The following is a 15,587-nucleotide window of genomic DNA, read 5'->3' on the forward strand; positions in this document are numbered from 1 at the left end:
TTCGCTTGACTTTCGCGGCAGATACAGGCAGTTGTTTAGTTCATAACAAAACTGACAGGTTTCAACTTATCAATAAAAGGTTACCTTACAAATGGTATTAAGACTATTTATGCATAACATAACATTATTAAGGGTCAAATTAAAGAACTACTGGCACCTACTTCTTCATGCCTCCAATTTTGGAGATATATTTATTAGATTTAACATCACTACATGAATATTTCTGTCTTGTATTAAGTAGCAAACTAACTGGGATGGCAACAATAACCGTAAACATTGTCGAAATCGAAACTCGCATTGGTACTCGAGATAATAGCGGTGACGAAGAGTTGCAACAATTCTCCGATTGTCAATAGTGACAGAGACTAAGCCAATTCAAGTATAAACATATCATAGCTTACCTTAGGTCACTATCTCTCTGTTTATAATAATATGTAATTACATAATATAAATATGATTTTTGCACACAGGAGAAACAGATGTAGCAAGAGATGATACTTACCAGACTCGGGAAAAATACAAGGATATTATTTACTTCAAGAAAATATGGAAGTTTCAGACAAAATGATGATTTTCAAATTCAGTTTTTTGTCCTTACTTTCGTGGAATGACCTACACAATGCAATTAACTCAACAATTACAGAAGACTACAAAATACCAAAACATAAAATTAGAACCTGGTACACGCAACATGAATAAGAGCTCTTCGTTAAAAAGTATAGCACCCCTCCTTTCGTCTGATTGCTTGGTCAGCATCTGATTTCTGCGGATTGCTCACCATGGTCTAGAGTAGCACTACTGAATTTTGAACTCCTGTGTGAAGTTTCATATTAACTTATCTTTACTTTCATGTACAGTAATTGACATTTAATGTTTAAGCTGAATTTTCACCCCATATTTTGAACACATACTTGGTAGACCACGACAAACAGGCAACAGCTTTTGTCTTTGTTCTTAAACTAATTGTAGTAGAGCTATAATTATGTCAGGGCTGCAGTCAGTTCAGGTGATGCAGTTCCTACGCTGGGGGGTGACGACACAGCAGTGATATGCATGGAGTGACTGCAATTCATGTTACAATAAGTGGGCAATGTGAAACCAACATTTATTTTGTGCTTCGAATTAAATGACATACAAATTTAAAATTCTTCAAACTTTCAAATCTCTCCACCTCATGCCTAGGATGCATATGATGCACTGATTCAAGTATTGACGGGGGAAGAAATTTCCCCATTAAACTTCCGCTCATGTGAAGGCCAACGCCCAGACATCTCTCGGAAGGTACAGCTAGGGAGTTGCATATTTAATATAAATCAAATCTCTTAAAAAAAGTTCCAATTGAAGTTTGATCGCCTGCCATTTTATACTGCAATATAATACTGGAAAAAAGGGTTAAAAAACTTTCACGTTTAGATAAGAATTGGACCATCCGGTAATAATATGCATCCACGAAATAGTTCACGTAATAATTGGTGAATTATGAGATAATATTGTTCTATAAATACATCACTAGATTTACTCACAGCTTCTCCGATGTGAACTCAATGTGTTCCATATCATTGTTCACACTTGCGAGACTGTCCATGTACTGTCAAATGTCTTCATAGACGATAGGAAATGATTCTGTTTCCTGACGTTTCAAAGTCTTAAACAGCATTACGGGCACAGTTACTGTCCAAGCACTATCACAAAACTTCCATTGGAAACGTTACGCCCATATGAAAGTGAACTGGAGTCTTGTAGGATTCAGCAGTCCTAATCCATATGCTAGCTGCATAGCCAAACCATCGTATTGTCACGTAGCTAGTGCGGGGTTCGAGTCCCGGCCAGGTCTGGAACATATCATAGTGACGCTGACAGAATCGCAGGCGGTTTTCTGGCGGATCGCCCGTTTCCTTGCTTATAGGATCTGGTGATTTGCCTTCTGAACCAGAGATGTGCTCTGGCATAGGTTCGGTTCCAGCTTGGATTTTTCCCAAATGTGAGGCAAATGTCATGTAATCCTATGGGAAATGTTCGCTTCGAATTCACTTCCACAAATTCATTGACGACAAATACTCTAACAGATGATTCAGCGCCATTAAGTCACGGACAATAGACAGCACTGGGGCACGTCTCCATTCTTCTCTTCGCAACCATTTAAGAAATGCGGACGGGACTATTCCAGGGAAATGTGTATACGCAGCAAACCTTAGCATAGTCAAGTGGAAGTATCATTATGCATCTAGCGTAATGCAATCGACTGCTTTTTGCCGGCATTTGAGACTAATCTGAATGGGGAGCCATTTCTCAGACCATTTGAACGGATTTGTGGCATTGTGCATTGTACGATTGTGGCAAGCAGATGTTAGACTAGGAAAGTTCAACTCACGTGTTTCATTGCATGATATTTCATGTGCCACCATTTTGAAAATCCTTTCCCAGAGATTTAGCATTCAAATTGTTCTCCCATTTGCAAGCAGGCAAATGGACGTCGAGGGCGACCAAGAAGGAGAACTGCTTGCCGCAGACATTGCACGCAAACGGGCCTTTCTCGTTGTGCTTATGTAGGTGCGTTCTGAGGGTTCCAGGATTAGCGAAGCATTTCCCACAAATATGACATTTAAATGGTTTCTCGCCTGTGTGCGTACGTTTATGTACTTTAAGAGATGAGGAGAAAGAGAAACGCCTGCCACATATGTCGCACATAAACGGCTTTACGCCGGTGTGGGTATGCAAATGGTCTCTAAGAGAACTTGAAATTGCGAAACAAGTGCCACAGACGTGGCACTTGAATGGCTTTTCGCCAGTGTGAGTACGTGCATGGCCCTTGAAAGATCCTGACTCAGAGAAGGATTTTCCACAAATTTCGCACTTAAACGGTTTTTCTCCGGTGTGAGTACGTAAATGGACTTTGTGGCCACTCGCGTGAGAGAACTGCTTTCCACAGTAGTCACATGCGAACGGCTTTTCACCCGTATGAGTACGTGTGTGAATTTTCAGAGGCGTAAGATAAGGGAAACTTTTCCCACAGATATCGCATTTGAAAGGCTTTTCGCCAGTGTGCGTACGTGTGTGAGCTTTCAGATATCTGGACACAGAGAAACTTTTCCCGCACACATCGCACTTGAATGCAGTTTTGTGTTTGGGTTGTGGGCGCGGGCTGCTGTACAACTCACTCTCACAGGCAGGACTGTCGGATGACGCAGGAGCTGTGTGCATTTCAGGCTCGTCAGTACACAAAATGCTACAACCGAAAGTGAGAACACAATGTCAGCAAATAAATGAGTATGTTCTGCAATTCATCATACTAAAAATTTCAATTATCTGTCATGCTTTGCGATTTTATAACTGTGATGTCGACATGTTACGTAAAAAATCAAAATCTCAGTACAATAATTACATAAGTTCAAAGTATTCATTTTAAAGCAAAACAGCTGAAGGATTAATTTTATAAGAGCCTAGGGAACAAGCCATCCCATGCTGGTTAGAGCAGAAAACAGAGATGCCGCAAGTTGGCAAATACAAATTTATCTGAAATATCATAGGCCACCCAATACGTAACATCGGTTTTTTTTTAAGTTTGGTGTAAATATTTTAATGATTTTTTTTTTAGTTGGGCAATACGATTTACAGCACACTTTTTGTGTACACCGACTGTGTGGCAGTCCATTTTAAATGGAGGTGACAAAGGTAACAAGAAACAAAATTACAAAGCTGCTACTGGGACTCGAAAATGTGACGTCGAGTGTTAAGATGTAGCACAATGATGGTGCCAGCATTGCAGTACAGAGAAGAGGACAACAGCATCCTGGAAGATCTGAAATATGGAATATTGAGAATACGAGCAGTTTTTGGAACAAAACACACAAAAAAGTACTCACAGGTCGTCAGAAGAATATGATGCTAGACATTATAAAACCACACAAAAGTCGTACATCAATTTACAGTTTCAACGCAGAGCAGTTATATGTCATCAGCTGATCACTAATCTTACGGACGACAGATTCATCAGCAGAATTGTCACATATGAAAAGAATGGGTACGTTACAGCAACTCTGACAAGTGGGCCTGCCAAAGCAGTCGTCGTCAATCCATGACGCACTTACTTCCAAAACATGGAAGATGATGAAATGAGTATCACCAAATTTTTCGCATTAAAAACCAGAAACTGGTACTGTAGCAATATATCAAACCTCTCTGAAAGGTGATTGAAGTCTGCTTTGATGAACAGATTAATTTATTGTCACAACACACTTCAACTAAAATCTTGCTCCAAAACCGACGTTGCTTATGAGTAGAACCCTGCGATTGGTCACTTTGTGTACAAGTTAGGTCCATGGGGATTATATATTGCTTTGCTTGTATGGCTAGCACAGCGGGAGTTCAATCTACAGTGAAGCAGTCCCCGCCAGGCCTACTGTGTTTATTCTTCTGCCTATCCGCATTAATCAGTAAACAAATGAAATAGTATTAATGTACAAAATAGCACTTGGGTTTAATAATAACAATAAAGTATCTATTCATTTGAATGCCTTCAAAGGCAGCTAATATGGAATGGAAGTTTATTTTTACCAGCTATCAACAAAACTCCCTGAAGTATATAAAATATCTATGCTGTGCAAACAGACGATCTCAGAGACGCTTTGTACTCTTCACTGAAGCTATGTAGGGACAATATTTAGAGATGCGCAAGAAATATAACATATTAATCTAAAAAGCAGTTTCGAATTTCTTTCTAGAATCACTTTTGTTAACATTATGACGTTATAGACAGAAAATAATTGAAAGTTGTAAAACATTTTCAACCCAGTACAAAATATTCAACCCCACAAAAAGATTTTTAGTCGCCATGTCCACCTGGCTCCTGGAGTTGGCAGCCCCAGGTTGTTACATTACATAAGACTCATCCAGGTACTTTAGATTTAATTCTATACAGTGTGAAACTCCAGATTCCATCAGGAACAGGGAATATTCATTACATAGTAAACTGCAGTCCTGAGGAACAAATTGTTAAATATTACTGGGAAGCCAGAAGAGAAATTGAGGAGATCCAATAAATTGAGATCTGACTGAAAGTCAAAACTAGAAGAAAAAAAAAAAAACTCAGTAGAAACTCAAAATAAAAGCAATCATAATGACTGTGTACATAACGAGTTCTTCACATTACAGCAAATGCCTGTAAACATTTATTTCCCAATGAAGTGCTTGTTCTATCAGAGCACTGATCTTCAAGAATCTACCTTTGAGTCTAAGTAAGGCTGAGCTATACTTCGTACTCTATTGCGGTTTGCCTTGAGACTCCAGGTCTCCAAACACAGGACAGACAGTTTTTGATACTGTGGCAACCGTGTTGGAAGATTCTCGTTCCCTCGGGAGTCTACGAGCAGGTCCGGCAGGGAGTGAGGCAGGGGCCGCGGAGGGGGGGGGGGCCGGCGCAGAGTGCAGGGTATGGACGTAAGGGGAAACGTCTGGAAGCAGATTGTTTTCGAAGATAGAAGGTTCGAGAACGTGTGAGTTAATAAATATAAAGGAGCGAGTGTGTCAGTTTAGTTTACTTAGATAGTCAGCTGTGAGGAAGCTAGTTAGCGGAGACGTATCCAGGGGATCTGAGTTCGAGGTGCAGTGAACTTGAGTAACTGTGGCAGTGTCCAGGCGAGTGCAGCGTATCCGGAAGTCTAGAGTTCGAAGTGTAGTGCACTGTATCTGAAAGTCTTCGGTTCGAAGTGCAGTAAAATGAATCTGGAAGGCTTGGGGTTCGACGTACCGTGAACTTGAGTGAGTGATCTAGAAGAACTAGCCAAGGCGGACGAACTGTAAACTGAGAACTGACAGTTTTGTTTTGTACATAGTGTTTTGTGAACATTAGTTGAGATTAGGAGTACATTGTTGTTCTTCTCAACAACCCACTTGAATAGTCATTGTCGTTATGTGGAATGCAATAAGGACTACTGTATTGAGTGGAATACCCATTGTTGACGGGTGTGTGGTCGCAATTGAAATAAAAGTCACAACACTATTGTTGAATTAAAATTTAGAACATAGAAATGTTTTTCTGCTGCGTCTGGCCCAAGATTAAGAATATGGGATACACCTTTGAGTAAGCTTAGTATGAGTAAGACAGTTCTGAAATGTTGGCCCACTAACCTTCAAGATTACGAAGAAACTCTACAAGAACATTCATAAGTACAATGCATATAAGAAATTACGAATATTCTAATAATTTTTAGATTTCATTATACTTAAATATGAATGTAAGCTTCATCTTACGATGTGGGTGACGTACAGTCTCCCTGGAAAAGGAGAGACGATTGAATATTCCTAAGTCTCAGATGTAAGACACTGCGCATGATCGGAGACCAGAGCACCGATACACAAGATAACGAATATTGAGTTACTTAAATTCAGGCTATTTGGTTTGTTACTAGCATCGTTCCGAAATTCACTTCAAAAACTGCAAAAATATGATAATATTACGTAAATAAGAAATAAATATATACATAAATCGTGTAGTTGAATCGACAATGGACCTTCATGACTAGATCGACACTCCGCACAGAAAGGAAAGCTTTCATGTCGTTTCAATAGCTCAGACGGTAAGACTTCCGCGTGTTGTGTAGAACAGAGCGAGTTCGATTCTTAGTCTACACAACGATTTTTTTTGTCTAAATATCGTTGCAATAGCTAAGTAACGTTGAAATAGAGTTTTACAAAGTCCTGAGATTGTGTTAATGATCGCAAACTATACAAAATTACAAGTTATAATATTATAAACGTTAATCTAATGAATGCATTTATACATACACACATACAATGTAAATGCATATATATTAAAAACTAACAATTAAAATGAAATTAAAAAAATATATATAATAATAGACAAACTTTTACAAAGGTTTAGAGTCCTAGGCTATGTAATTTGTTGAGTAATTATTACAATATTTTATTCATAGCTTTCCCATATGTGTACGAAATGCACTCGCACAAAACAATTTTTGTTAAAAGTATGGCTTTAGATTATTTCATTCTCAACCCTTCAGTTAATTTTAACTATTTTATCTACGTGTTTGCAATAGTGTTTAATTTAATGTGCATTCAATTTTATTCATGTTATGATTGAATGAAAAAGCACTGTTGCAGTTATTCAATAAATACATATATTAATACTAATTATTAAATGCATCTGTTAAGTAACCAATTGCAGTATCTTTTGCAAAATCTTGAATGTTTAAGTTGTCAATAATATTTCTGTACTATATGCTATAATACGTTAAAAGAATTTGCAATAGATTTGGGATCCTCTACTTTATAATCATTGGTTTTAATGAAAAAATATTTTCTTTCTTAGGATATCTACAAGTTTAAATTTAATAATATTCCGAATAGGTTTAATTGCATTATCTGAATTTGGTACTTTTCTATTCAAATATATTCTATTTCCCTCTTTCATAATTTTTGATAAATTACACTGTACTTCTTGCAGTATTTAAGAACATGAGGATCATTACATTGCAACTCATTACATATAGAATCTTCTTTTTAATACATGAGATTTTGAAGTCCCTGCGTTATCTACATGTTTTTACTTTTGAATTTTTTCACAACATTGAGTGGAGAACATCCACTGAAGTGATCATGAAATTAAGTGAAAAATTCAATACATTTACTCTTAATATCAGCAGTACCAGTATCATATATGTTTTTCCAAGATTCATTTTGTAGACATAAATGTAAATAATCACTAGATACAGCATTACGATCCTTTCTTAGTTTTTAAATTAATATTTTGAAATTGTTCAGTGACATTGGAAACACTTAGGATTTGTTTATCATGTTCAGACAAGCCATTGATTATAGGTTCTGTCGAATAGGAATTCAGTCTAATTCTGTGTACAAAACATTTATCAATGGCTGTGCTACTTCAGCTTGTATGCTTTGGAAACTGACTCTGCGACTAAGGTTTCCAGTTTCAAGGAATGAATTTAATTTACTTTTACGGAAATGTTCCGAGAGATAATCTATGTTTATGTCTCAACAGATCGCAAATTCCATATGAGATTTCTAAAGTCTTTTCTTTACAAATTCAATGTTGGCTATAAATATTAATAAATAATGTAAGAAATGAATGATTGTAGTTAGAAGTCTGATTTACATTATAAAAAGCAAGAAGTTACATTCTTCCGCAAGATTCGAACTTTCGATGATGGTTTTGTCGTCCAACGCACAACCACGGACTTATTCAATGCTTATGTTAATAACCTACAATTTAGCTGTAGCAATGTGGTGTCATAACTTGGGGTTTGTTTACTTACTGTAATTAGATTTAATTTGATTAGTTTCGCAACAATTGGACTTCCTGTGATATCCTGTTATTTAGATATTTAATTTAGGGTTGATTTATTAACTCTTACTATGCAAGTTGCCTGTTATTTCAATAATTCTATATCACGTTAAATAGTCATTGTCTACAATAAAGTATTATCGTCATCCCTCATTTCTCATCGTAATGGCGAACCGACGTGACATGAGACAGCGAGTTATAGCTCTAGTCGAGGCTGGATATGGGGCTAGATCTGCTGGCCATTTGGTCGGTGTTCCTGGAAGTACAGCCGCGAGGTGGGTTCATCGTTACCAAAATTTAGGGGAGGTCGAAAATCGCCCTATTCCTGGGCGTCCGCGGATTTCTTCATTGGAAGAGGATGCTCTCTTATTCGAGACAGTTCGACAGGACCCCTTTCTGACTGCTAACGAAATAAGAGCAGCATCTAACTTTCCCGGCTCTTCACAGACTGTGATCAGCAGGTTGAGGAACCGCGGTATTAGGAGCCGGAGGGCTGCGCAAATGGAAATATTGGGGGAAGCACAAGCTGTCGACCGCCTTGCCTTCGCTACCAATCGAGTGGATTTCGATTGGAGGAATGTAATTTTGTCCGACGAAACAACCATCTCGAGTAATTACGAAGGTCCTGTCCGTGTCTATCGTGAGGATGGTCTCCGACATGACCAGCGTTATGTGCACGAAGTGAAAGATCGGGGCGCTTTAGCATATCGTGTTGGGGTGGATGTCTTACGATGGACCTGGCGTTATAGATCGCATCGATGGCCGGTTTAATGCGGGAACTTACGAGCACATTCTGGAAAATATATTCCTTCCCTCCGCCCGAGATCGTTTTCCCGAAGGAACATTGCTGTTCCAGCGGGGTAACCATCCCGTGCACTATGCTGCAAGCATTCAAGGACGGTTTCAAAGGAGACCCGAGATCCAAATCATTAATTGGCCTCCGAAGTCACCTGATTTGAATGTCATCGAAAATTTATGGGCGGAATTGAAAAAGAGAAGGATAGCCACCTATGCCCACCGACGCCCTCGAAATCGAGATGAATTGTGGGATCAAGTTGTTGACACCTGGGAAGATCTCGCCAGGGATCAGAACTTATTCCACAATCTCGTGACATCCATGCCGGATCGACTTAGATCTGTAATAGAAGCTGATGACATGTGGACAAGATTTTAAGTTAACAGGTCTCTTTTTGTTTCTCACGATTTTTGTTTGAGGAAGAATACTTTTAACTTCCAAGTAAGATTTATTTTTTTTTGACGAGGTTCAGCCCACTTGTAAGATCCAGAAAATGGGCATAAATTATTCCATATTTTTCGACAAATTAGACAGTCGAGGAACTCTGAACAAATTAATTACACCTCAATAAAAAAAAAGTTTTACCAGGGAACGAACACGAGACGTTTCGGTTATATAGTGGAACAGACACGCTACTACATGAGCTACCGAGACAAGACAGTGACAGCAGCAGTCCAGAATGTAGATCCCTTAGCAGGCATTTGCCATTCGGTACAGTGAAGCAATGATATTTTGTGACTCGAGCTATGTTGTGAAATCCTGGCCTTAAATGGCAGTCTTCTTCGTGATCCTTATTCTGGTCCTTGTAACAATTCTTGTACTATTTCTCATGGTATGTATCGTTAAGTCGATATCGATTGAACCGCGCTGTAGAACTTTAACTTCCAACGACCAAGAATCGCCTCATTCTTTTTCAGGGTAACTGTATATACGTCCGTTGATGTGACATATTAATGAATTTAAATACTATTATAGTCACAATCATGCCATGGTATGAAAGAAAAACTCCACAACCTCGAGCGGGATTCGAACCTGAAATTAAAGTCATCAAGAAGAATGAAGGCGCTTCGTCGATAACAGCAGGCAGCAACCAGAAAAATTCATTCATATCTGAACAAATCATAATTATGCAAGTCTTTGCTTCATCACTAACGCTGATAATGATGCTCACATTTAAACATTACAACTGCAGCAGATCTGTCTTCCCGCAGTATGTGCTACAGTAACAAACTAATATTTATGATGTAGTTGATTATTATCAGACTGAGTAAAATGAAGTACAAGGTCAACACACACAGGTTACACTCACCTGTCACTTGAGATTTGACATTCCTCTGCCGTTATTTCCAGCTTAGGCTCCTGTTTTATTGCAACCACACCGGATGTCTGTGCCTGAAATTAATAAACAGAATAAAGAAATTTAAAGTCGGCGGTTTATGGAGGCCAGGACATTTTTTGTCACCCTCTGGGGAAGGAGCTCCACTTAGGAGATACTTGTCCGTCAGATGGCAGTGATTAATCCTAAACCTTTTAAGAATCAGCTCTTCACATTACTCAACTGTAAAAGATGGAATCTTCTGAACTACTTCATTAATGGCTTCAATAAAGTAGCGCACGCCCAAATATCTACAGTGGAATGGGGAATAATATAAAGATATTACCTGCTCAAAAGTTACCTTCAGAAACCAGACGGCAATACGCGGACTGTGTCTGTCGGTAACACAAACAGGAGTCGAAGTACCGAGCTCACAAGTGAAGCTCTGCGCTGTGCAGGCTAATTCAGACAGATAGAGTTACAAATAATACAGCACAACAGGCGAGGTCTAAATTTCGAAATGAAATACTTGCTGAGCTAAAAAATGTTATAGTCAGTGTTTCATTATAATATATAAGGACATAATGTATGTCTAAAAGAACAACTCAGCCATAACTCGGAACAGACTGCGTTCAATGAAAAGTCAATCTCCTACGTGAATCAAGACATACTCCTTAAAGGAAAATGTATACTCAAACATGAGGCCAAAGAATCTCCAGTGATAAATATTATGACGTTACTCTGTTCAAAACCCGGGCCAAACGTGGATGTAGGGCAACAAAATTATACAACTGCAGACACTGAGTGACTTCAGCCTAGAATATGAACCGCTGAGATGAGCAGCTGCAACTCCAGTTCATAACACACCCACAATGAGGGTAAATTGTAAGGAACAATCCACTTATATTTGTAGGTATAAGCAGCAAGTAAACTTCTGAAGAAGTACAGGAAGGAAACAAAAGAAAATAGTGAACAAGGCATCTAAAATTACGCCAGGCTTCTCACTAGCGTATTAGGAATTACCAACTTTTATTTCTTTGTTTTGCATGAAAATTGTAGCGTGGTACACAATGAGTGCAAATACTACGAGGAAGTGACTAGATGGTAATATCATGTTGCACCCATCAAATGATTAAACTGTGATTAATACTCTGCCAATATTAACTGAGCAAAACAGTGTTGAGGGCAGAGAGTTTGGAGCAAATGCACAACATGAGCTCAAATTCAAGAACTGACAGCAGTACTCACCTCGACCTCCGAGTGCAGCTCAGGAAACGTAACTGGCACGGGGATTTCCTCCACTTTCACTTCTGATTTGAGATCGTATACGATGTCCATGCCGTGCAATGTTACCAGTTCCTGCGGAGCACACACACATCAACCCTTTATTGTTTGTTGTAAAGTTAATTCATTTAATGTTATTTCAGTCACAATCCTAAATTACGTAATTTTGTATACTGCGCACGTTAAATTTTCTCGGATTTGACTGAAAGAAATATATAAACATTAGGCTTACTACATAACTTACATGAAACCAAAGGGCTGCGTCCTATATTACAATTTAATAAAATAAAATATTCTAGTGATTGTCAGTGCCTTCTAGATAAGATTCGCGTATGAAGCGAACGGAACATGAGGGACAACAGGGTTGCCAGGTTGGGCGGTTCATCAGGGGTAACCGGCGAGTAATAAAATTGTCAAGTCGCCGTTTAGGCTACATTAAAAATCGAAAGGGCAAAACTGGGCCATATTTAGTTTCCTTTTGTATGTTAGCAAAAGGTTTTGAAACAATTTTTTAAAAAGCGAAATTATTCTTGTTGGAAGTAAATCCCAAAAAGACAAAGTATGTGATTATGTCTCCTGACCGAAATATTGTACAAAATGGAAATATAAAAAATTGGCAATTTAACCTTTGAAGAGGATGAAAAGTTCAAATATATTGGAACAACAGATCCTCGAGAGGAAATTAAACGCAGAATAAATGTGGGAAATGCCTGTTACTATTCGCTTGTGAAGCTTGTATCATCCAGTCTGCTCTAAAAAAACCTGAAAGTTAGAATTTATAAAATAATTATATTACCGGTTCTTTTGTATGGTTCTGAAAATTGTCAGTAACAATGTCTGCGTCTTGCGAAACTGCGCAACAATAGCTAACATACGTGCAGTGCAATTTATAACTGCCACAAACCTAGTCTTTACTGAATTTTCATCCCGCTCCACGACAATGAAACACGAACTGCAAGAAATGACTTGATTTCTTAGAAACAGAAACACGAACCCATTGTTGTTCGCTCTTCCGTTTGTAAATTTAAACAGTTGTGAAGGTGACCGACCAACTGTAGAAGCTTAAAGAAGAAAATAAATATTACAAATATTATTTGACGTAAAACCTTGAGAAGAATCAATAATAAAACTCGGCTTGTAACCTAAAAACAGAAAAGTAGGAACATTTGAGCGTCCCATCATACTCGTGTCGGGACACGGAATAGTTACAAAAAAAGTAGGGACGATCCCGACAAAATCGGGACAGGTGGCAACCCTACTTTAAACATACCTATGGATTTTTCCAGCCATATACTTGAACTTGTGTCTCCGTCGCTTAAACTTCTAGGATTTATCTATAGACATACCACAAAATTCTCCTCTCAAGATAGTTTAAAAATTCTATTTTTTTCACTAGTTAGATCAAAACTTGAATATTGCAGTACTGTATGGAACCCCTATCAAATTAAATATATTAACAAAATTGAGAGTGTTCAAAAAAAGATTCATCAGATTTTTGTTTCTTAAATCATTTGGTTACTATCCCTCCTGGAATAATGAAAGTAATATCTCGTACTCATCTCTTTTGTCTCTCTTTAATTTTGAAAGTTTGCAACACAGAAGAAATAATATTGATATAAAATGCCTCCATAATTTATTAACAAGTTCTGTAAATAGTCATCTACTGTCCAGGATAGCAATACATGTACCAAGAGAGAACTGTAGACCAGTAAAACATTTAATTTAAACTATGCTAGGACATGTTATTACAAGTACTCTCCACTTCTTAGAATCTGTTCCTTCTATAATAAACTAAGCAATATTGACATCTTTCAGGATAGAAGCACACTCTTGAGAGAAATAAATACCGGTAGCGTTCAAAACACTCCACAAGTATTTTACTAATAAATAGGTCTTAACTGGTTTGCATATTGCATAAATGATCTTCCTTCTTAAATTATTTCATATCAATTATCATTACGAACTCGCTCCTAATTCTGACTTAACGTAGGTCTAGCCCCTGATCAGTTGTATTATTGTTACTAATCTGTGACTAGTTATTTGCATTTCATGTTTTCTTCATACTGTAAATACTTTTGTTTTTGTTAACCGAGATTTACATGTAATATTTGCTTAATATCTTTTGTTTAGTGTTGGATTGTAACTGTTTAAATTTAAATACCATTATTATATGTATTACTACTGTTATTTTCATTTTAGGCCTATCTACTCTGTAATTACATTGTTGAGTGGATTAAATAAATAGATAAATACCTAACTAGGATGTAGTAACAGTGTATGTAACATAAAAAAAAAACAATAACAAACCGAAGAAAGAAAGTTTAACTTGAAGAATTCCACAGAAAGGCGGAGACTTTAGACTTACATTTGGAGAAAGTCTTGAATCACATGATGGTACAGCTAACGGGTCCACCTCAGATTCCTCTTTGATTACATCCATTTACTGAAAGAACGGTGTCAGATGATTATCTGTTAGAAATACTTCTATTAGTTGTAGGTCAGACAATCTCAGCATCAAATAGTTGAAAGAACAGACTTATAAGAAAGAGTTTGTGGTATTGAATCTCGGCGGCTACAAATATAAGATAAATAAAATTGACATGTACGGTACCCTATTGATATAAGAATGAAACACAATATTACAAATTCGGTAAAAGATGGTAGTGTGAATCAAGGATGCCGTGATATGTTACAGTCACAGTAAAGTAATTGTCTACATATTCTAATTAAACAAAAGGGCATATAGAAACCCACGAGGGTCGCAGTCCTTAATTTAGGATTGCTATAAGATACAGAGGCTGTATCATAATCAGTGTTACTATAATTTGCAGTTTCAGAAATACTGTATGTAGATCATTTCTCTCCCTGTCCCATCTTCACTGACATGCAGCTGTACCTATAGGCCTATCTAGGGCAGCTTCTTTTCTTTCTTTATTTTTTTTTTAAATCAAATGTCACATGAAAATTATAAATTTACAAATTAGCAGTAATATGAAGTCGTACAACAAGGACTGAAGACTTCACTTATTTTTGTTGCTATATATTAAAAAAATTTTAGAATATACAATTACGCAAGTCAATAATACAGCCTATTCAATTCTTGTGTTTTGCTTGACTTTCGTGGCACATACACCGATAATAGCAGTGACGAAATGTTACAGCAATGCTCCGATTGTCAATAGTGACAGAGACTAAGTCAATTCAAGTAGCTTACCTTAGGTCACTATCTCTGTTTATAATAATATGTAATTATATAATATAAATCTCCGAAATAGACGATTTTTGCACGCTGGAGACGTTCCTTGTAAACACGTGTAGCAAGAGTTGATAATCACCAAACTAACTCGCGAAAAAATACAAGGATATTATGTACTTCCAGGAAATATGGAAGTTCCAGACAAAATGATGATTTTCAAATTCAGTTCTTTTGCCCTTAATTTCCTGGAATGACCTACACAAAGCAATTAACTCAACAATTACAGAAAACTACAAAATACCAAAACATAAAATTCCTGGTACAAGCAACATGAACAAGAGCTCTTCGTTACAAAGTATAGCACCCCTCCTTTCGGCTGGTTGCTTGGTCAGCATCTGATTTCTGCGGATTGTTCACCATGCTCTAGAGTAGGACTGCTGAATTTTGAATTCCTGTGCGAAGTTTCATATTAACTTTACTTTCATGTACAGTAATTAACATTTAATGTGTAAGTTGAATTTTCACCCCATATTTTGAACACTTACTTGGTAGACCAAGGCAAGCAGGCAACAGCTTTTGTCTTTGTTGTTAAAGTAATTGTGGTAGAACTATAATTATGTCAGAGCTGCAGTCAGTTCAGGCGATGCAGTTGCTACGATGGGAAGCAGACGACACA

General features: G+C 37.5%; 1 protein-coding gene across 1 annotated transcript; it reads right to left on the bottom strand.

Moving 5' to 3' along the window:
• Nucleotides 1–206: 206 nt before the first annotated feature.
• LOC138695724 (zinc finger protein 782-like) lies at nucleotides 207–15,496 on the bottom strand. The gene is made up of 4 exons (XM_069819852.1): nucleotides 14,081–15,496; nucleotides 11,680–11,790; nucleotides 10,426–10,508; nucleotides 207–3,226 (listed from the first exon to the last, which is right to left on the bottom strand). Exons 1-4 carry the CDS (start codon nucleotides 14,153–14,155, stop codon nucleotides 2,392–2,394), a joined length of 1,104 nt encoding a protein of 367 aa, XP_069675953.1. The 5' UTR covers nucleotides 14,156–15,496; the 3' UTR covers nucleotides 207–2,391.
• Nucleotides 15,497–15,587: the final 91 nt, after the last annotated feature.

Source organism: Periplaneta americana, chromosome 3, assembly GCF_040183065.1.
Source record: "Periplaneta americana isolate PAMFEO1 chromosome 3, P.americana_PAMFEO1_priV1, whole genome shotgun sequence".
Lineage (NCBI taxonomy): Eukaryota > Metazoa > Arthropoda > Insecta > Blattodea > Blattidae > Periplaneta > Periplaneta americana.

Excerpts from the sequence above, each read along its gene's own strand:
- LOC138695724 (XM_069819852.1), bottom strand. The coding sequence starts at position 14,155 with ATGGATGTAATCAAAGAGGAATCTGAGGTGGACCCGTTAGCTGTACCA. Across the intron at positions 10,509-11,679 it reads AGCTGCACTCGGAGGTCGAG|GCACAGACATCCGGTGTGGT; the intron begins GTGAGTACTGCT and ends TATTAATTTCAG. Across the intron at positions 3,227-10,425 it reads TGTCAAATCTCAAGTGACAG|CATTTTGTGTACTGACGAGC; the intron begins GTGAGTGTAACC and ends TTTCGGTTGTAG.